The following is a 23,184-nucleotide window of genomic DNA, read 5'->3' as shown; positions in this document are numbered from 1 at the left end:
AGCAGGAAATGTCTGTAACTGATTGTCATGTTGGTGTATATATTACGACATCTCTATTGGCTCTTACATTCAAACTCGTTGGCCCATGGCGCATCATTCGTTGTTTTCAGTATTACTGCCAATACGTTGAAGTAGCCTGCAAAACAGGAAAGGAAAAAATATGAGCCTTACTAACAAACGTTGCTATTACACACACGTGCAATGTCCATTGGTAGCTGTTTGCAGTGCTGTGGTACGTCAGCTGGCTGTTATGCCTGCATTAGGGATGTTTCTAACCAGTCAGTTCATCTAAAATTCCAGAAACTCAATTAACATCAACCCCTCCATCCCCTTGCCCCCAGTCTACCACCCCACCCAGACGCATTCTTCATTCTTTCCAGCGTACCATGACCTGGATCTGTTACCTTCCATTTTTAGTCTGGCGGGGCGAACCAATGCGGACATACGCAAGGCGAGCTCAGTTTCTGCGCACGGTGGGTAATTGTGCAGGGAGACGGGCGCCCTTCTCGCTGCGAGCTCTCCCGTGCCAGTGGCAGCCTAGCCGCCTGCCCGACCCCTCTCTTTCTTTCTCTCTCTCTCTGCTCCTGACACGTGTGCCCATGTAGCAGTAATGGGCCATGAGTGCCCTGGAAACACGCCCGCTTTGGTCTATGACAGAGGGATGTACTATAAAAGGTTTAATTGAAACCATCTTAAATGTGTTTTCTTCTGAACAAACTAAATTATCTAACATCAATGGCAGATAATTTCACTTCTTTTAACGAAAAAAATACACAGCGTTTTCACATATGTAGACACTGGTTTGGTGCTGGAAATAATGAATATGAGGTTGAAAAGTGATGGAGTTGCAAGTCATTTATCTTACATGTATATCAAGATATTTTACCTTAAATCGTCTTATCTTTAAATGAGATAAATGACTTGCAACTCCATCACTTTTCAACCTCATATTCATTATTTCTAGCACCAAACCAGTGTCTACATATGTGAAAAGGCCGGGCTTCTATGATCTGTGGTTAAAAAGATAAAAAGAGTCCTAAAAAATGGGATTAAAAGTTTTTTTGAAATGATTTTCAAAACCTGCAACAAGTTTTTAGCCAGAGGGGGGGGTATTTTCTTGCTCCCTACATCACCGTGAATCTCATAGTGTTTGAAAATCCCAGTTTAGAACTTTTTAACATTATTGTTTTCTACCAAACATACAAATGTAGAGACACTGGTTTGGTGCTGGCATTTTTTAGGTAAAAAAATGATCTGCCAATGATAGTAGATAATTTAGCTTGGTAAGAAAAAAACACTAATTTTAATAAATGAATTATCACTCATTATAAGATATTTATGCTTGATTAGATTTCACTTTTTGCCGTGTGCTCTTCAGAATCATACAGAAAGGCCATGCTCCCACACATGCATCCCAACCCAGTCATACACCCATGAATAGTCTCCCTGAGACTAAAGCTTAGGCTCAAGTAGCTGCTAGAGGCCTAAGCCCCCCAATCCATTAAAAAGACAGGAGCCTGTTTAGAGCCTTTTACTGTTTTAGAGTTCACCAGGCCTCTGCTGACACAGTGAATTAGCAAAGCACCACACAGTTCTTTCACACAGTAAGGCAAGTCGGTGACCTGAAGAGACAAGTCTTTCTGAAAGCGTAAGGTCACGGATCCTTTGGTAGACCATTCCCCAGGAAATTCTACTCACACCCAGGCTCTAAAGTAGGTGTGTTTTCTGTGACACTCACCCAGTTCCTAGTAAGTCAAGGTCAGCTTGCTTTGGTATCATACCAGTTCCCTGCTATCCAATGCACTATCCAATGCACGCATGGTTGAGGGAGCTGGCTGGGGTTCCCTTCTAAAGCAGACAGGGTAAGCTGCTTACCCTAATGTCTCTGAGATCATTACTAGATCACAGCTTGTTTACCTTATGTCGTCAGTTTAAACACCATGCTATACATTGTCCCACGTTTTGAAAAAGGTAATTATCCGCCCTCTTACATTAATCTTATATTGAACAATTAATGAGATGTAGTAAGGGAGTGATCCATTTACCCTCACTTCTTGGACAGACCAGAGCCTTAGATATGCAGTTTTAGAAACTGTTCTTCGTCCTGTCAGCATTACATGGCAATACTGGAATTTTGATAGTGCACAGGGCTGCGGGCCAGAAGGTTGTAGGTTGGCATACCACTGTAGACAAGAGTAGGGGTGGGAAGATCGCCTTTATGGTAAAAACATTGCATGAATCTATCATCGTATTTGCAGGTCAGAGAAAAAATAGCCTTTTAGAAACATTTCACGCAATTGTACTTCATTTTACATATTAGGAGATTGTTTTTTAATACCACACAAATGACTGAAATTGCAGGCTAAGGATGGACAGAGCAATAGGCCTATGTGTTTATCTTATCATATTTCTGCAATTCCAAATCAGTGTGTCTTGTTTGCAACGAACCTGTCGCTGTTTGTAAACATTTTGATCTGAGCGTGGTACTTTCAAAAGTTAGGCCTACCTTTCCACCCTAGGCCGACCAACACAGAAAAATTTAAGCTTTAACTGCTGGCTACTCTTCTTCTGTGGCTTAACCCAACAAAAAAAGGTCACAAGTGTTTACCGAAAAGCTGTCTGGGATTAAACAAAAACATTGTATTGTACCCGAAAGTGAATAGCTTAATCAATTGATAGTGACAGAATTAGATTACTTCTCAAGCAGTCTATTTTTTGTCTCCTTGGTTAAAGGTTGTAGCTCAGCCTCTGAATGTCAAAGAAAATTTAACAATGAAATCCCCATATCCATCGGAGTCACATCTTTCCCTGTCACGCCCTGACCTTAGTATTCTTTGTTTTCTTTATTGTTTTGGTTAGGTCAGGGTGTGACATGGGTGATGTATGTGTTTTTTGTACTGTCTAGGGGTTTTGTAGGTTTATGGGGTTGTTTATCATCTAGGTGTTTACATATGTCTATGGTTGCCTAGATTGGTTCTCAATTAGAGGCAGATGTTTATCGTTGTCTCTGATTGGGAACCATATTTAGGCAGCCATCGTCTTTGGGTATTTCGTGGGTTATTATCGATGTCTATGTCTAGTTGCATGTGTCTGCACATTTAGATTATATAGCGTCACGTCCGTTTGTTATTTTGTATAGTTTGTTTAGTGTCCATCTTCATTCATAAATAGAACACGTATTCATATCACACTGTTATATCACACATATTTCCGGTATATAGTATGCTTCGTTACTTAAATACACAATAAAGTTTTTCATATTTCTTAATCTTATTTCTTGTGTTTTTTTCTAGTACATTGTCATTGATTATTGCACTGTTGGGTTTTGAGTTAGCAAGAAACACATTTTACTGTACTTGTCCATGTGACATTAAAACTTGAAACTTAATAAGCAACTAATTCTAAAACACTGAAAAATACAGAAATGGAATCAATTACAAATTACATGATCCTCCCATGGACTATGTTTAAAAAATACTTAACCCTCCCCTTGACTGAAATTGAAAAAGCTTGACCCTCCTCCATTTTCCTCCAGGTAACCATTATGTAAATGTCGATCCATTGCTAAAGTTGAGGAGTGGGAGCGATGGAAAGGAAGGACTATGAGTAATTCTTTAGTGTAAGCCTTTGAAACTTTAATGTTCCCCACATTGCTAATGTTAATGGCAATGAATCTTTAATAACAGTATTTTTGGCTTTGTCTCTCGAGATGTGATCCATTTAATACAGTTCTAGTTCAGACAGACAACAAAAGTTAGGCCCTGAGAGGAAAAAGTTATTCAGTTTGCCTTTTAAAAAACACACAAGCATTAGAAGTGACAAGGCATAAAAGCAGTATAAAATACAGTATTTTGTTAATACTGTAACAATGCTTGACTGAAAAGCTAATTTACTGTATTTCTAAACTGAAACATCAAATTGTTTTGTCAAAGCCTGAAACATATTCACATATTCCTCTATTCCAGAATATCAAGGGACAAGAAGACATGCCCTTGGTTATGAAAATAGAGCTCTTTGGCCTTGCACACCAGTGGTGGGTTTAGCATCGAAAGAAGGATGCATATCCAATAAGGAACCTCATACCTACTGTAAAATATAGAAGGGGAAAAGGGATACCTAGTCAGTTGCACAACTGAATGCATTCAACCAAAATGTCTATTCCATATTTAACCAAACCCCTCTGAATCTCTGAAGGGGGGCTGCCTTAATCGACATCCACGTCATTGTCACCCAGGGAGCAGTTGTTGTGGGGGTCAACTGCCTTGCTCAAGGGCAGAACGGAAAATTATTCCAACTTGCCAGCTCGGGGATTTGAACAAGCAACTAACCGCTAGGCTACCTGCCGCCCCAGGTAGTTGTGAATCTTTGAAATTATGGGGCTATTTTGCATCCACTATTTTGCTTCCATCTTTAAGACAAACACATATCAGCTTGCCTAAATATATTACTAAACACAATAGTATTTTGTCTTTGATTTCACCAAACAGCTTCTTTTTTTTTACTTGCTAAAATACTAGCTAAGGCTGTAAATAAGACAGTATTAGTGCATATTTAGTGCTTAAGTTAGCTTGAAACTCCAATAAAAGGTTGTGAGGTCTGGCCTAGAAACAACTGTCCAGGACAAAAATTGCAAAAACTCCAGGAATAAATTCCCATCTACATCCAGAGCATACTCTTTGGGAGTGCAGAGGCAGCTTTTTAAACAACATACTAAATACTGTGAAAATATACTGTCCCCAACGAGTCCCGACGTTTGGTAATTTACACACAAAATAGTCTAGTCTGCAGGCAGGAAGTCTGAATTCCTAATCATTTCCCTGGTTTGGCAGGCGAGGCTAGCTGAACAATACAAGAGATAGAGCGGACCGAGCAGGCCAGGCCCTTGCTTGAACATACATCCTCTTAACAATGACATCCTCCTTAGCGTTTGTACAGCAACAGATGGAGCTTTCCTGATGGGGGGCATTAGCGGAACGGCGGCACTGGCCAGTAAAGCATTCGGAGTCTAGGCGGCAATGAGGAAGTGATGACTGTGCTCTGTGGGACAGGTATCTCCCGTCTCTCTTCCCCTGTCTGCCACATCCTGCCCTATGACGCCTGTCTTCCTGTCTATTCTCTCTCCGCCTTGCTCTGGGAGAGACTCTTCCCAGTGCCATGACGCAGCCCCTGACACCTGGGCCTGAGAGGCTGCTCTAGTGTTTCCCACTGGGTTCATATACAGTGGACGGACAGTTCTTTGCAGTGTGTGTGCCTTTGTGTGTGTAGTTTAAGCCTTCAAACCATGAAGGTGCTCTGTGACCTATATTAACCTGTCTTTCCTTCTCTCTTTCCCGTCTTCCTGGCAGGGCACATCTGTGTGCGATCTGGCAATTTACATTCATGTTTTTTTTTATATCCCTCGCCCTCCTCAAGAGGGAAGGCTGGTTCTTCTTGATAATCTTAGTGTAATGCCATGATAAAATCCCAGGCGTAGCAGTGCTGAATAAAACAATAGCAGAGCAACTGGAGAAAAAAGCCATCCCTTAGCTTCATTTCAAATTATACATGCAGATGACATGGAGCGATGGTGATTGAACTGATGACTAGAGAAAGGATGCCTGCATGTGAATTGGATCCTAGCTTTCTATGGTGTTTTCCTATTGGGAATGGCACAAATATTTCACCTTCTAGTAGTAAAAGAAAATTATAGAGGAGTGTGAAGTCATAAATGGAGGGTTCCAATTAAGCTTCCCAGTGAAATCCCTAAGTGACAACGCTGCCTAGCACCTCAGCAAGATACTCCCATGCCCCTTTGAAAACCCCAGACATTTAAGTACCTAGTTTGCGAAGTATCTTCTAGTTGCTGTCTTCAAATATTTTTTTGAGTAGTGCACACAAACACGTGATTAGATATTTGACACATCTCCTCAGTGAACATTCAACAGCACGTGAAGCGGATAATATTCCTCGTTATTTTTAAACTGCTCCATTGGTTCAGTTCCCCCAGGAGGAGGAGGCTGTGCGTTCGCTGAGCAAGTGGTGCCCACAGAGCAATTCATTATCCTCCTTAGTTAGCGATGGCATTGGATGGGATGTGTTTCTGTGCTCTGCAACTTCCACTCCATATGTGGATTGTGTTAAACTAGGCTCTACCCCAGTGCTAAGAAATACTGTCCAGTACAACACTCCTCAAGACTTAAGCTCTCTTCTCCCTCTACTGCTCTTAAAAGTTCTGCATGGCTCCCTGTTGGCCAAGGTGTGGAAAAGGTCACACATTCTCCAATTCAGCCACTCGGGTAACTGCACTTCTGTACCGCCACAGTGTCTTGGCCTGCAGAGAGTTTAACTTGTAGCCGAGGGAGGCTATGTGAACACTTGGAATACCCCAAAGAGAGTAAATATTTATCTTCGCAAGCAAAACTAGGTTACAGTTTTTGTCACCACATACAGTGAACTACAAAAGTATTGGCACAGTGACACATTTTTTGTTGTTTTGGCTCTGTACTCCAGCACTTTGGATTTGAAATGATGCAATGACTATGAGGTTGAAGTGTAGACTGATTATGGATAATGCTGAATGTATCATGAATAATAATGAGTGAGAAATTTACAGAGGGTATTTTCATCCATATCGGTTGAATCGTTGAACCACTTTTTGTACAGAGGTAAGTAGCCTTGTCCAAGCCTTGGCTGGAATAGTTCATAGGAGCAGGAGCCTATCTCCAATTTCTGTAGTGTGAGGCAGCTTGAAGTACAAGTACAGCCCCTGGACAGGACCCTCGTCTATCGCTGGCCTTACCCCCAATCCATCTACTTAATGCTGCGTGCCAAGCAGAGACGCATCGGTTTCCCAGAGATGCATCTGGTTCTCATCAGATCTCATTTTTACAGTCTCTGGTATGATTCGGCCGGATCGAACTCACAACCTTCCAATCTCAGGGTGGACACTAACCACAAGGCCACTGAGTTGGTCATAGTCCCCCCATTTTAAGGAACCAAAAGTATTAGGACACAATTCACTTATATGTGTATTAAAGTAGTATAAAGTTAAGTATTTGGTCCCATATTCATAGCACGCAATGACTACATCAAGCTTGGGAATCTCCACATTTTTTGGATGTATATGCTGTTTGTATAGCTTGCGTTTCAGATTATTTTGTGCCCAATAGAAATTAATGGTAAATCATTTATTGTGTCATTTTGGAGTCCCTTTCATTGTAAATTAGAATATAATATGTTTCTAAACACTGGATGCTACCATGATTACGGAATAATGAATAATGATGAGGCATAAATACCCCCCCCCCAAAAAAAAAAAAAAAAAAAACAACATTTACTAACCTCCTTATTGTAATGGTGAGAGGCTAACATCTTGGGGGAATGTTTATTCACAATTCATTCAGCATTATCCATAATCATGGTAGCATCCACATTAATGTAGAAGTGTTTAGAAACATATTCTATTCATATTTACAATAAATGTGACCCCAAAATGACACAATACTCTATTTAACATTAATTTCTATTGGACACAAAATAATCTGAAACAACCAAAACAAACAGAAAATGTATCACATTTGTAGAGTAACAAGCTTGATGTAGTCATTATGTGCTTTGAATATGGGACCAAATATTAATTTTTGACTACTTTAATACACATAAGTGAATTTGTCCAAATACTTTTGGTCCCCTAAAATGGGAGGACTACATGTATGTACAAAAAGTGCTGTAATTTCTAAACGGTTAATTCGATATGGATGTAAAAACCTTCAACTTAAACCTGACAGTCTGCACTTTAATGTATAATTAATGTGTATAATTAATGTATAAGTCAATGTATAATTTCAGTTCCCAAGTGCTGGAGTACAGAGACAAAACAAAATTGTCATTGTCCCAATACTTTTGGAGCTCACTGTACTTGACCACTAGCTAGGTTTCCATTCAATTGGTGACAGGTTTTTATGTGAACATTCAAAAAAGTGCATAAAACAATATGTACATTTACACACCAGAGATGTGTTTCCATCAAACTGATTTATTGCGGATAAAAGGCTGTGCGTGATGACGTAGTGTACGTAAAAAAATACTTGTTTTATGTAAAGAATAAAAAATACATAAATGGGTTTCCATCACATTTTCAACTATACTGATGGTTTAGTCAGAAAAACTGTTGCATTACAGTATATAGCCAATGTGCCCACTCTGGTCTTGGCACGTACTCTAGCCAACAGCTCGCAGATACAGCGCGGGTAAACTACCTACACGATGAGATTATATTTTTTTATTTGTCAAACGGCAGCCAAGCATCGATCAACATGTCACCACAATAAGACCCTTGTATTGGAAAGGAGCATCAAGCTCATCACCATGCACTTTGACCACCCTGTGAAGTTCGTCATCAATTATTTAATCTGTAGCCTAATAAATTGCAAGGTATCCTAGTGGTTAGAGCGTTGTACTAGTAACCGGAAGGTTGCAAATTCAAACCACCGAGCTGACAAGGTAAAAATCTGTCTTTCTGCCCCTGAACAGGCAGTTAACCCACTGTTCCTAGGCCATCATTGAAAATAAGAATTTGTTCTTAACTGATTTGCCTAGTTAAATAAAGGTAAAAAATACAAATTCGTAGGTGGAGGACCACACATCAATCACTTAACTCCAAGTTTACTTTGATATGATGGTAATTGTATCAATATTTGCGCATAAAGGTGTTTCCACCGCCATTTCTCGAATAATTAATTTTACTGACACAAAAAGATCCAACCATGTTGAACGAACAAATTGTCGACATTTATAAAATTGTCCCAGCATTTCCTGTTTCTGTCTGTCCGGTCGTGACTTTTTTCATGTCAGGTAATTCATTCGCATGGAATGGTTGGCTAAAAACCTGGTTACAGAGAGGCTGTTTTTCTTTGGTCGGTGCTGTGAGAAATTTACTGGGAGGCCCTTCATGAAATGTGCAGGCTAAACCACATTGTGTTTTGAGTTACTTTTATCCCACTAAAACCACATGCTTTCACAATACTGTTAGACAGGATAGTGTTCAACAGAAGTAAAATGAAAATAGCCTATAATCTCAGTGGCATGCTTTGCTTTCTCTCAAAAATACAGATCTGATTTGTTTTACCCCTAGGAGATGCCAATTCCCACTTAGCTTAGCTGCAAATATATACACTGTGTCTGGACTCAGCCAGACTAATGAATTTATGAATTGACATTTATATTCCATATAGAATAAACTCATTTCTAAGAAAGGATTAGCCCTGACCCCAAAACAAAGCATGTTCCAGTTTCCACAGTTTCTATATCAAAGCATGCAAATTTCCCTTCCCCCCACCAGTAACCAGGAGCTCTGGTTGTCAGGGTTGGGGAGTAACTGAATACAGTTCATCTTTTACATGTAATCTGATTACAAAACAACTGTAAATCGAATCTGTTACCAGAAAAAAAAGCATTGTAATCAGATAACAGATACTTTTGAATACTTTTAAAATTCAGAAAGAACGTTTGCGAAAAAAGACAGACACATTTCTGTTTTCTCAATGACTTTAAATTAGGCATTGAAAAAAGGTGCAAGTTTAAGTTTGTTCCACCTGAGGGAATCTGACCACAAGTCAAATGCGTTTGATGGATAATTTGTGTTCTTTCCTGCCTCTTGTGGGGAAAGTAATCAGATTACATTACTGAGTTTGGGTAATCCAAAAATTACGTTACTTACTGATTACTACACAAGGTAAAAATCTGTCGTTCTGCCCCTGAACAAGGCAGTTAACCCACTGTTACTAGGCCGTCATTGTAAATAAGAATTTGTTCTCAACTGACTTGCCTAGTTAAATAAAAGGTTAAAGAAAAAAAAGAAAAAAATACAGACTACATTTAGAAAGTAACCTACCCAACCCTGCTGGTGGTGGCCCACCTTTTTTATGAGCTGGGGGGAAGTGGCTAAATGGGGGTTTTCCATTACAGCACCATTGTGTTGCCAGTGATTATGTTCATTTTTTATTTAAAAAAATATTTTACATTTATTTAACTAGGCAAGTCAGTTAAGAACAAATTCTTATTTTCAAAAGTACTAGTGGCCTGGGCTTGGCCCCAGGTTAGACCAGGCCCGCCGAAGCAATGGCCCATAAGATGGAAACAGCCTTTTGGGGAAAACACTGGTGGTGAGTCCTTAGTAGAAATGTGCCAAACTGACCTCAAGTCTTCAGTGAAAATAACAACAACAATAGTTGGGATCGGTTTTAGGGCAAAGCTTGCAGGCCGTGTGACCGCAGGTTGTGTTGTCACAGCTAAGGTCATCCAGCAGTGTCAGTGACCTCCGGTTCCTCAGTGGAGGTCACTCTCGACAGCTGACTTGACCGGTCAACTTTGTTATCCCCTCTCACCCCTATTTTTACGCTTCAGGTCAAACACAGTTTAACATTGTTGTGGGGATACATAGTGGCGAGGGCACACTGAAGCCTCTTTATATAAGAAGTGAAGATTACCACCATGGGCCGACTAACACCATTACCAGAGGTATTTAGTTGAATTTTCATCCTGTTTCGTGGACGATAAGCAAAATCGCCCACCATTTGCTTTCGTAAAGTGCCACTTCTCTTCTTATTGGATGATACAAATAACCTCTGGTTTCAATCAAACACTGGATCCATCTCTTCATCCTCCAAGCTTGAGCTCTGACAAGATATTCTGAAACGAAAGGTTTGTCTGCTGTCACAGATGGGCACAAATGAAACCCGAGGAGCAATATAAGCATCTGCGCGTAGGCGGCAATGAAATACAATGAACAAAAATATAAACACAACATGTAAAGTGTTGGACCCATGTTTCGTGAGCTAAAATATAAGATACCAGAAATTATCCAAAAGCTTATTTCTCTCCAATGAAATACACAAATGTGTTTACATCCCTGTTAGTGAGCAAATATCCTTTGTCAAGATAATCATTCACCTGACAGGTGTGGCATATCAAGAAGCTGATTAAACAGCATGATCATTACACAGGTGCACCTTGTGCTGTGGACAATAAAAGGCTACTCTAAAAGGTGCAGTTCTGTCCCACAACAGAATGCCATAGATGTCTCAAGTTGAGGGAACGTGTAACTGGCATGCTGACTGCAGGAATGTCCACCAGAGCTGTTGCCAGTGAATTGAATATGCATTTCTTTAGCCGCCTCCAACATCGTTTTAGAGAATTTGGCAGTACGTCCAACAAGCCTCACAACCGCAGACCACATGTAACCACGCCAGTCCAGGACCTCCAGATCTGTCTTCTTCACCTGTGGGATTGTCTGAGACCAGCCACCCGGACAGCTGATGAAACTGTGTTTGCACAACCAAAGAATTTCTGCACAAACTGTCAGAAACGGTCTCAGGGAAGATCATCTGCTTGCTCGTCGTCCTCACCAGGATTTTGACCTGACTGCAGTTCGGCGTTGTAATCGTCTTCAGTGGGCAAATGCTCACCTTCAATGGCCACTGGCACGCTGGAGAAGTGTGCTCTTCACGGATGAATAGCGGTTTCAGCTGTACCAGGCAGATGGCAGACAGCGTGTATGGCTTCGTGTGGGCGAGCGGTTTGCTGATGTCAACGTTGTGAACAGAGTGCCCCATGGTCTAGGTGGGGTTATGTTATTGGCAGACATAAGCTACAGACAACTAACACAATTTCATTTTATCGACGGCAATTTGAATGCACAGAGAAAACGTGACGAGATCCTTATGCCCATTGTCGTGCCATTCATCCCATCACCTCATGTTTCAGCATGATAATGCTGTCGCAAGGATCTGTACACAATTCCTGGCAGCTGATGTGTCACACTGCATGAGGCAAATGGTGGTCACACCAGATACTGACTAGTTTTCTGATCCACGCCCCTACCTTTAAAAAATAATCTGTGACCAACAGATGCCAGTCATGTGAAATCCATAGATTAGGGCCTAATTTCTTCCGTGTAATTAACCCTAGGCAACTTTAACATTTGACCACTATTGCTATGCTGTGATTGCACAATATGTTGTGATTGTACCCTAAGAGTCACACATCATTTTTGTGCCTCATCTCCTCGAATCACAGGTTGTCGCTGGACTTGCCTTGCCATTGCTGTTTTCCTCTCTCTTTTCAGTATTGGGTAACAACTGAATATGGCACCAGCAGAAAGTCCTTTTGTATCCAGGATGCTGGGGTTGCTAGTGGATACCAGATCAGGGAAAGTCCTTTTGTATCCAGGATGCTGGGGTTGATAGGGGATACCAGATCAGGGAATGACGTCACATTGGTTGCATCTATATGATGATTGAAACAGTCACGGGAGGAATGTTAACTCCTGTCATAAAAGGATTTGATATCTAATGGTAATGCATACAGGCAATCAAATCCAAGTTCAGAAATGTACATGGGCTTTGTGGTCTTCCCTCATTCCATTGCGACTAAATATAGTGCAGTTCAAGCAAAGATAACGCAAGCCTCTCAAAGAAAATACCTCGGAGTCCTTCAGCTGCCGAGCAAATGTCACCAGGCTTGATATGGGAGAGGAGGGCTGAGTGTTGTAACAGTGCAAGAGAGCAGCAAACTTCAATTGTATATGCAATCTTTAAATGATAATGCCCAAGAAGTCCGTGTTTGGAGGATATATTGTCATGGGTGTTGTTGCAAACCGTGCCATACCAACATATTTGGTTAGCAAAACATTGCTAGCTAGCCAACTATAGCTAACTTAGTACATCAAACTGTGCAGCCAGAAAAACAGTAGTAAGTAGTTGCATTTTGTGTTTGTTTAAGCTGTTTTTAGTGACATTTATTTGGACGAATCCATAATGAGCTAATGATGCACGATTTCGCCTGGCATAGAAAATGTACTCTCTTGTCAGAACACTGTTGTTTAGAGGAACTAGCCAACAACACACTTCAAACTAAAGCTGGAAAGACAGAAAACTAGCTGCATTTCATTTCATTTTCCCTGTATATATATCTATAAAAATGATGCCAGCTGATTCATGATTTCAACTGTCAGAGAAAAGCTGCCTGCCTGTCTGTTTTGTCCAGACTCCCGACATGTTTATTACTATGGGACAGCTGTATATCGAATTTCAATATTGAAACAATGTTGCAAATGTCAGAGAGACAGACAACAAAGTTTATCCAAGTCTCCGCTGTTGAAAACCAAATGCTAGTGTAAAAGAAATGGGAGATAATGTCTGGATGCTTTTTATAGTGGAGATCAAGTTTATAAAGTGCCTGGCTGGGCTGATGAGACAGTGGATTGCGCAGTGCCAGTGAGATGGAACAGAATAAATAGGCATTTCAACATCATAGATTTAGCCGGTGGTAACTGCTGGAATGCAGTTTTAACCAATCAGCATCCAGGATTAGACCCACCCGTTGTATAACATGCTATATCCAGTAAGATACCTACTGCTGAAAATAAACTGTGTGCACTGTGTGTGTATAATGGTCTCTGATTAGAAGTTGTGGTTGGGAATCAGTAGTAAGCTCATTTACATTCCATCTTCTCCAGGTCGACTCTGGCAGAGTTCAGTTTTACCCGGAAGGGCTTTTTGCGCATTCATTTATTCTGCATTTGCATGTGTGGCTGCGATAAGCCCCGCTTCAGGGCAGCCCCCTGTGCTTTTACGGCAGGGAGGGGTCCTCTTGATCTACGCAGGTCAAAGAGTAGGCCTGACTAGAACCAATGAGAGAGTGGAGGGGTTAGGGGGCGACGGTGTCACCGAATGCCTGGGAACCTGTCACTTTGCATCAGCGTTTTCATCTGGCCGCTATCACTTTGTCCTCCAGCTGAGTAGTTACTAACACACAGGCTGGTCCACAAAACTTCACTCTTCACCTTTGGTGGCGCAGCCATACCAGTTGTGATCTGCACTCGCTTAACATTAGAATACAGGATGTCAAACTGCTCCAAAAATGTGCTATTCAATTGAATTATTAACTAAATGCAAAACATTTCTGAATGGTCTTTGAGCAGAATATTGCCATCCCCATTCATTGAGTCATGTGCAGCGTCTTTGCATGATGAAATCTTGTTCCTGGATTAAAATAGTGCTCTTGTTTGGTGTCCTACTGGTGGTTCACAGGGTCCAGGCCCTCCTGCATGCCAATTGAGACCATTGTTTTGTGACACAGTTTTCGGCAGTAGGAGTGAGTGAATGGTAAATTCAAATGAACAATTGTCGATGGCCATTGTGTGCCAGGAATAATGGCATTCCAGCTTTACCCAGTAGAAAAGCATAACTAAAACTTGCATCCCCCGGCCTACAGGCCTAACTGAATTAAGAGGTCCAGAGATATGCCTGACCAGATTTACATTTGTAAAGTTGTTTAACAGAAACATTGCTGCATTAACTCCTATAAAGATATGAAATATTTATGTTAAATTCAAGGTTGTTAAGATAATCATGTTTCGATCATTTAATGCAGTCTTTATTCCTCTTGACTTAATATGGTATCTGATCTCAACACTCAATATTACCTAGATGTAAAGAAACAGGCACTTGATTCACAGTATGTTGCATCACACTTATCTGCACCAAACAGACCGCTCTGTATACATAGAATTTACAGTCAGACATCAGTCCTACTCATAATTAACCAGCATTTATCCTTACTTTTCTCCATAAACTATTCTGCTGAGCTCCAGAGAAAAATGTCTGTGTGCTACCTACAGTGCATTTGTAAATTATTCAGACCCCTTGACTTTTTCCACATTTTGTTACGTTACAGCCTCATTCTAAAATTGATTAAATAAAATGTTTTCCTCAATCCACACACACACACACACACACACACACACACACACACACACACACACAAAGTGAAAACAGACCTTTACAAAGTATTCAAACCCTTTGCTATGAGACTCGAAATTGAGCTCAGGAGCATCCTGTTTCCATTGATCATCCCTAAGATGTGTCTACAACTTGATTGTAGTCCACCTGTGGTAAATTCAATTGATTGGACATGATTTGGAAAGGCACACAGCTGTCTATATAAAGGTCTCACAGTTGACAGTGCATTTCAGTACAAAAACCAAGCCATGAGGTCAAAGGAGTTGTCCGTAGAGCTCCAAGACAGGATTGTGTCGAGGCACAGATCTGGGGAAGGGTATCAAAAAATGTCTGCAACATTGACGGTCCTCGAGAACACAGTGGCCTCCATCATTCTTAAACGGAAGAAGTTTGGAACCACCAAGACTCTTCGTAGAGCTGGCCACCCGACCAAGCGGGGGAGAAGAGCCTTGGTCAGGAAGGTGACCAAGAACCCGTTGGTCACTCTGACAGAGCTCCAGAGTTCCTCTGTGGAGATGGGAGAACCTTCCAGAAGGACAATGATCTCTGCAGCACTCCACCATTCAGGCCTGTATGGTAGAGTGGCCAGACGGATGCCACGCCTCAGTAAAATGACACATGACAGCCCTCTTGGAATTTGCCAAAAGGCACCGAAAGACACTCAGGACTCAGGACACTCAAGATTCTCTGGTCTGATGAAACCTGAATGCCAAGCGTCACGTCTGGAGGAAACCTGGCCCCATCCCTACGGTGAAGCATGGTAGTGGCAGCATCATGCTGTGGGGATGTTTTTCAGCGGCAGGGATTGGGAGACTAGTCAGGATCGAGGGAAATAGGAATGGAGCAAAGTACAGAGAGATCCTTGACGAAAACCTGCTTCAGAGCACGCAGGACCTCAGACTGGGGCGATGGTTCACCTTCCAACACAACAACGTACCTAAGCACACAGGTAAGACAACACTGGAGTTGCTTCGGGACAAGTCTCTGAATGTCCTTGAGTGGCCCCGCTAGTGCCCAGACTAGAACCTGATCGAACATCTCTGGATAGACCTGAAAATAGCTGTGCAGCGACGCTCCCTATCCAACCTGACTGAGCTTGAGAGAATCTGCAGAGAAGAATGGGAGAAACTCCCCAAATACAGGTGTGCCAAGCATGTAGAGTCATGCCCAAGAAATGTGATATCTGTTTTTTATTTGTAAGTAATAAGGAAACATTTAAAACACGTGATATAAGTTTTTTTTATATACATTTGGAAACATTTTTAAAAACCTGTTTTTGCTTTGTCGTTATGGGGTATTGTGTGTAGATTGATGAGGGGGAAAAATATATATAATCCATTTTAGAATAAGGCTGTAACGTAAGAAAATGTGTAAAAAGTAAAGGGGCCTGAATACTTTCCGAATGCACTGTAGTCTATTCCCTGTGTTGTATTAAATGGCAAGCATACTGTTTATATTACTACCTCTTAGGTAATCTCTTTTTACTTGCCAAGGGCAACATGAAATTCAAAACAGCCAGTGCTATAAGTCTGATAACACCAATAGAATTATGATAGGGTGTTCTGATAACAGGTAAAAGAATCTAAGCTTGGAACTGCTAATCTACATATTTATATCCAGGCACATTTACACAGGAAGCATTATAAGTCATGCACATTTTAGTGGGTATGAAAGTGCGAATGGAGAGGAGAGGTGCGCCAGTTCGACATTCTGCTGTGCATAAAGGGAAGCCACCATGCTATATGGGTTGTGCATAGCTTGTTCTGGAGTCAATACTGTACAGTGGACAATCAGCGGTAGCAGGTCTGGTAGGGTGAGAACAGGTTAGCGTTTGAGAAGCCTTGCAGCTATAGTGGCCCCCATAGTTTGCTAAATGGTTGCACTCTCAAGTAAGCATAGCAGCACTACATTTCCTGATATTTTACAGGCAGCTGGGGAAGCCTTGACCATCCTCCCTTAAGATCAATAGGTGGCTGATTTTTCAACCCCCGGCTGGCCCGTGTAAGATGCTGAAAACACCTTCTGTCAAGGCAAATTGAGTGGACGGCGCCCCTGATGTAGCACTCCGGTGTTTACAATCTGACATCTCGCACGTCAAAATACATTGGGGAGCCCCCTCAGACCGTGGTAGGGGCTTAAGAGATCCATGGGCCTAATTCAGCTCATCACAGAGTTTTGGCAGGGGACAGAGTCAATCCCGTGCTCGAAGCGAAGCTCCTACAACAAAAATCTGTGTTAAATCGTGTTGCTCTCGGGTGCCAGAATTAGCTGCTCACAGCACTCTGCACAGATGGCATCTGCCCTGCTCTCTACAAATGCCTCACATTCTAGTCCAAGCAGACTGACCTTTTCCTAAATCCTAATTAGGAATGTAATTTCCATCCCAGCCTTTCCCATTGCAACGAAAATAAAATGTCTATGCTTTGTCTATGTCTTTGTCGAGAAAGGGAAAATAGCTTTTTGTGGGTTTAAATAGGTACCTCGGCCAAATATTATGGTCAAGTAATGTGATTGTGATGACATTCTGAAAAAACAAAACAAGCAATGGGGTTGAAACATGGGTGTTGCTAGTTCACTCCATAACCCCTGACCGTGTTCATACACAGATAGATAATACTATTGTGGTTAAATCTCTAGACAGTCCCTGAGAGTAAAAGCTAAATATGTATAACGTCATCCTATAATAATCCCAGCTTCCACAGACATATGCACAACCCCCCACATGTACTTCTCATCCTTCAACTGCGATAATAACTCTTTCCTAAATCTTTCCATTAACAAGATACAACTCCTTAATAATTCCTCACGAGCATAAAGAGATACCAATGCGTGAGTTTCCGGAATGTCGCCTCAGCGTATAGTTTACGTCGTAATGGCCTATTTGGCCCGATACACTGGGGTAGGTTCGGCCACATTGGCCCCGAGCTACAGCGATAAGCGGCCATTGTTGAGAGTGCCAGCCGACGTATGCAGCAGACATCGGTGAGCTAAGGCTTGTCTGACAGCTGAATAATAACGCCACACTGCTAGCAGAGACGTGTTGATTTAGTGGGGGCAAAAGCCTTAATCCGCCTCACTTCCTGGTCCAAAGGATGCTCGCTGTGCTCTGAAAAACGGCTGAGTTGACAGGGCGTCCCGTGTGACACTGCCTCTGGGGACAAGGCCATTGGCCAGACTTCACTGGTTCGCTTGAGCTTTTCACAAAACGGAGACTTTTCACAACCTACATATCTAAATCTAGCAAAGTGGTTTGGCTTTATCTATTCATCTCTCTGTGTTTCCCAATGGAATTTATCTACTACGTAGGCTTAGATCCTGTTGGAAGTGAGTGGAACAGGCCAGTTTTCTATTGGACAATGTGACAATGGCCGAAACACATTGTAGCACAGCCAGAGATAGTCACTTACTGAACTCTTTAGCCACACAATCATGGTGTTCACAGGGCAGAGTCTGTGAGAAGGCAGCAGGAAGCTCATGAAGTCTCTATAATGGGCCTCCCGGTAGCATTCAGTCCACTCATCGAGATGCTATCAGCCCTGGAACAGCAGCCCAAGCACAAATCCCATCGCCCCCACTGTCTTCCTCTCCAGCAGTGCCCCCCCCCCATAGCCAATCCCATTAATTGCCTTTTGTTTGCACTCCTGAACAAAAGCCATCTTGTGCAGTGGGACAGCAACTTCGAATGCCTGGACAGTTAGGCTAGTTGAATGGATAAATAGCCTATACATCCCCCTAGTCACCTCTCTATTCTGGACACTGTTAAGTGGTTTCTTTTTTCATGACATGTCATGGTTGTCAACAGCCATTTTATTTGATGAGATAGTGTGTTGCAAGGTATGCCTTTTAGAATGTTATTCTTAATGGCATTAAAAGAAAAATGAGCTAGCACTTCTATATAAAGAATAGTGAAGGGTGGGGGGAGGGAATTGATACAGTTACATATTGCAATGACATTTTTTGGACGATATGTCTATATTCGACTCAATTTGTTAAAAATAAAATATACAGTCCCATCAGAAAGTATTCAAACCGCTTGACTTATTCCACATTTTGTTGTGTTACTGTCTGAAATCAATATTGATTAAATTGTTTTTCCTCACCCATCTACACACAATACCCCATAATGACAAACTGAAAGCATGTTGTTGTTTTTTTGCACATTTATTGTTAATGAAATCTCATTACCTAAGTATACACACCCCTGAGTCAATACATGTTAGAATCATTTTTGGCAGCGATTACAGCTGTCTTTCTTTCTGGGTAAGTCTAAGAGCTTTACACCTGGATTGTACAATATTTGCCGATTATTCTTGAAAAAATTATTCAAGCTGGGTCAATTGGTTGTTGATCAATGCTAGACAACCACTTTCAAGTGTTGCAATATATTTTCAAGCAGATTTAGGTCAAAACGGTAACTCGGCCAACATTCAGTCTCCTTGGTAAGCAACTCCAGTGTAGATTTGAACTTGTGTTTTAGGTTATTGTCATGCTGAAAGGTGAATTCATCTCCCAGTGTCTGTTGGAAAGCAGACTGAACCAGGTTTTCCTCTAGGATTTTGCCTGTGCTTAGCTGCATTCCATTTATGTTTTATCCTGAAAACCTCCCTAGTATTTAACGATTACAAGCATACCCATAACATGATGCAGCCTCCACTATGCTTGAAAATATGGAGAGTGGCACTCAGTAATGTGTTGTATTGGATTTGCCCCAAACATAACACTTTGTTTTCGGGAGAAAAAGTGAATTGCTTTGCCACATTTTGCCTGGTTGCAAACAGGAAGCATGTTTTGGAATAAAAAATATTCTGTACAGGCTTCCTTTTCACTCTGCCAATTAGGTTAATATTGTGAGGTAACTTCAATGTTGTTGATCCATCCTCAGTTCTCCTAGCACAGCCATTAAACTCTGTAAGTGTTTTAAAGTCACCATTGGCCTCCAGCAAATAAGTTAGGAAGGACGCCTGTATCTTTGTAATGACTGGGCATATTGATACACCATCCAAAGTGTAATTAATAACCTCAAATGGATTTTCAATGTCTGTTTTATTTTACCCATCTACCAATATGTGCCCTTCTTTGCGAGGCATAGAAAACCTCCCTGGTCTTTGTGTTGAAATGTGTGTTGGAAATTCACTGCCCGACTGAGGAACCTTAAAGATCTATGTTTTGGGTACAGAGATGAGGTTGTCATTAAAAATGTATGTTAAACAATGATTGCACACAGTGAGTCGATACAACTTATGTGACTTGTTAAGCAAATGTTTACTCCTGAACTTATTTATGCTTTCCAAAATAAAAGGTGTTTTATACTTATTGACTCAAGACATTTCAGCTTAAATTTTTTTATTTGTATACGTTTCTCAAACTATAATTCTGCTTTGACATTTGGGGTATTGTGTGTAGGCCAGTGACAAAAACATCTAAATTCAGGCTGAACATACTAAATATTTTGCTACTGAAAAGTAGCATTAGCTAGCGCTAGTTGGCTGAACCTGCACCCCCACAAAAATGTTTCATCCTATAGCGTGTTCTCCATCTTCTTTTTAAATAGTGGGCCAACATATTTTCAGAACTTTTATTTCCCTGACTGATTAAAACTTGTTTTTCTCGTGCTCTCTCAGCAGCAGACATATCGTGAGAAATATGTTTGGAACATCAAATCGCAATAAAAATGGCAGTAGTGAATCGCAATACATATAGTGAGAATTGCAATATATTGTATCGGCACCTAAGTATTGTGACATTGTCGTGAGGTCCCTTGCAATTCCCAGCCCTAATCAAGACATAGACACTTAATTCTACACAGAATTAAAACAAATGTTATTTGTTACATGCTTCGTAAACAACAGGTGTAGACTAACAGTGAAATGCTTACTTACGAGTCCTTCCTATAAATGCAGAGAGAAATAATAGAAAAATAATAATTACACAGTGAGTAACGATAACTTGTCTATATACAGTACACTGGATACCAGTACCAAGTCGATGTGCAGGGGTACAAGGTAACTGAGGTACAGTTCATTGTAAATAACAATATGTTCATAACTAAAGTTATACACATATAGGTAGGGGTGATGAGTGATGAGGCAACAGGATAGATAATTAACAGTAGCAGCAGCGTATGTAATGAGTCAAAAGAGGGTCAATGTAGATAGTCCAGGTAGCTATTTGGTTAACTATTTAGCAATCTTATGGCTTGGGGGGGTAGAAGCTGTTCAGGGTCCTATTGGTTCCAGACTTGGTGCATCGGTACCGCCTGCCCTGCAGTAGCATAAAGAACAGTCTATGACTTGGGTGGCTGGAGCCGTTGACAATTGTTAGGGCCTTCCTCTGACACTGCCTGGTATAGACCCAGCAAAAAGGGGACGCCCTGAGGACATTCAGCGACGTTCCCATTAGGTCCCTTAAGGGTTTTGGGTGCAATGTTATCCCACTGACGTTCTGAGACCGTTCTAAGTTTGACGCGTGATGGTCTAGGGCAGGACTTGCCCACCAGGGTGTACACACAATGCCGCCGGGGGTACGCCAAATAAAAATGTGATTCACATTGCTTTAAATATTTTTAAAATAAATACCTTTACAAAAAAAAGTAAAACAATTCTTCACGATTTCAAACAATCCATTTAGTAAGGCCCTCGTCCATAGAGACACATACCAACTCTACTGGTAGTACTGCTACTACCAGCAGCACTACACCTGCAACTGTCGACGACACAAGTTGTTCTACTTCCACGAGCACATCCAATACTAGCATCAGTAATTCTACATGTTGTTAGCCCAGCTAACATGGACACTGACAGTTGTGAATCTGGTGCAGCCGAAGAGCTACTGCCCCTTGACCAGGGAAAGCACAGAACAACAGACAGGGACGTTGGACCATCGAAGAGGCGCAAATATGATGAGAACAACATTGTTTTGTTGTTCATTGCCTTTTCTCAGCCACAGTGTGTTATGTGTGCGAAAGTACTATCTCACAACTCAATGAAACCTTCACTCTTGCGTGCATTTAGTAATGTGCGTGCATTTAGAAACAAAAACATGCCCATTTGAAAAATAAGCCACAGGAGTTTTTTGAGCGAGAATTAAGATGACTTCAGAGTAGTAAGTCATGTATAAAAGCAACAGATACCATTAATAAGAAGGGGCTAGAAGCACCTTATATGGTGAGTTACCAAGTGGCTAGGACAGGCAAACCCCATACTATTTTGGAAGACTATATTCTTCCTGCTGCTGAGGATATGGCTGGGACAATGCTGGGGAAAAAGGCCAAAAAAACTATACAGATAATGCCTTCATCAAACAACACTTTCATGACACATCAGTGACATGGCAGGAGATGTTTTGAAACAATTACTGCTTCACATACAAGCCAGTGAATTATATGGGTTACAGCTGGATGAGTCAAGAGACATGGCGGGCCTGGCACAGCTCCTGGTATATGTCCGTTACGTTTATGTGGGGTCAATTAAGGAAGACTTCCTCTTCTGGAAACCAGGACAACAGGAGAGGATATTTTTAAAGTACTGGACAGCTTGGTGACATCAAATGGACTTTGGTGATCAAGATGTGTTGGTATCTGTACTGATGGCGCAAAAGCCATGACAGGGAGACATAGTGGAGTGGTAACGTGTGTGCAAGCAATTGCTCCCGATGCCACTTGGGTACACTGCAGCATCCACCGAAAGGCTCTTGCTGCCAAGGGAATAACTGACAGCTTGAATGATGTTTTGGACACTACAGTGAAAATGGTTAACGTTGTTAAAGTAAGGCCCCTGGACTCTTGTGTATTTTCTGCACAGTGCAATGAGGTGAGCAGCGACCATGTAACACTTTTACAACATACAGAAGTGCACTGGTTATCAAGGGGCAAAGTATTGACACATTTTTTTAAATTGAGAAATGAGATTAAAGTTTTTTTATTTTACTAGGCAAGTCAGTTAAGAACAAATTCTTATTTTCAATGACAGCCTAGGAACAGTGGGTTAACTGCCTGTTCAGGGGCAGAATGACAGATTTGTACCTTGTCAGCTCAGGGATACTTGCAACCTTTCGGTTACTAGTCCAACGCGCTAACCACTAGGCTACCCAGCCACACCTTTACTGGCAATCATTTTCACTTGTCTGACCGCTTGCATGATGACAAGTTTCTCATACGACTGGCCTATCTGGGTGATGTTTCTTCTCACCTGAATGAGCTGAATCTAGGATTACAGGAACTCTCCGCAACTATATTCAATGTGCAGGACAAAATTGAGGCTATGATTAAGAAGTTGGAGTTCTTCCCTGTCTGCATTAAGGACAACACACAGGTCTTTCCATCATTGTATGATGTTTTTGTGTGCAAATTAACTCAAGCTTACGGACAATGTCAAATGTGATATGGACGAAGCTACTGAGTGAGTTA

General features: G+C 41.4%; 1 protein-coding gene across 1 annotated transcript in view; it reads right to left on the bottom strand.

Moving 5' to 3' along the window:
- LOC112245043 (junctional adhesion molecule 3B-like) overlaps positions 1-23,184 on the bottom strand; it is a 54,068-nt gene that overhangs the window by 5,277 nt on the left and 25,607 nt on the right. Inside the window, exon 2 of the mRNA XM_024412986.2 lies at positions 68-136. Coding sequence (XP_024268754.1) covers positions 68-136 — 69 coding nt within the window. The remainder of the gene's footprint in view (positions 1-67; positions 137-23,184) is intronic.

The sequence above is a fragment of the Oncorhynchus tshawytscha genome, linkage group LG09 (assembly GCF_018296145.1).
Source record: "Oncorhynchus tshawytscha isolate Ot180627B linkage group LG09, Otsh_v2.0, whole genome shotgun sequence".
NCBI lineage: Eukaryota > Metazoa > Chordata > Actinopteri > Salmoniformes > Salmonidae > Oncorhynchus > Oncorhynchus tshawytscha.
This window is presented reverse-complemented; position numbering and strand designations above follow the sequence as displayed.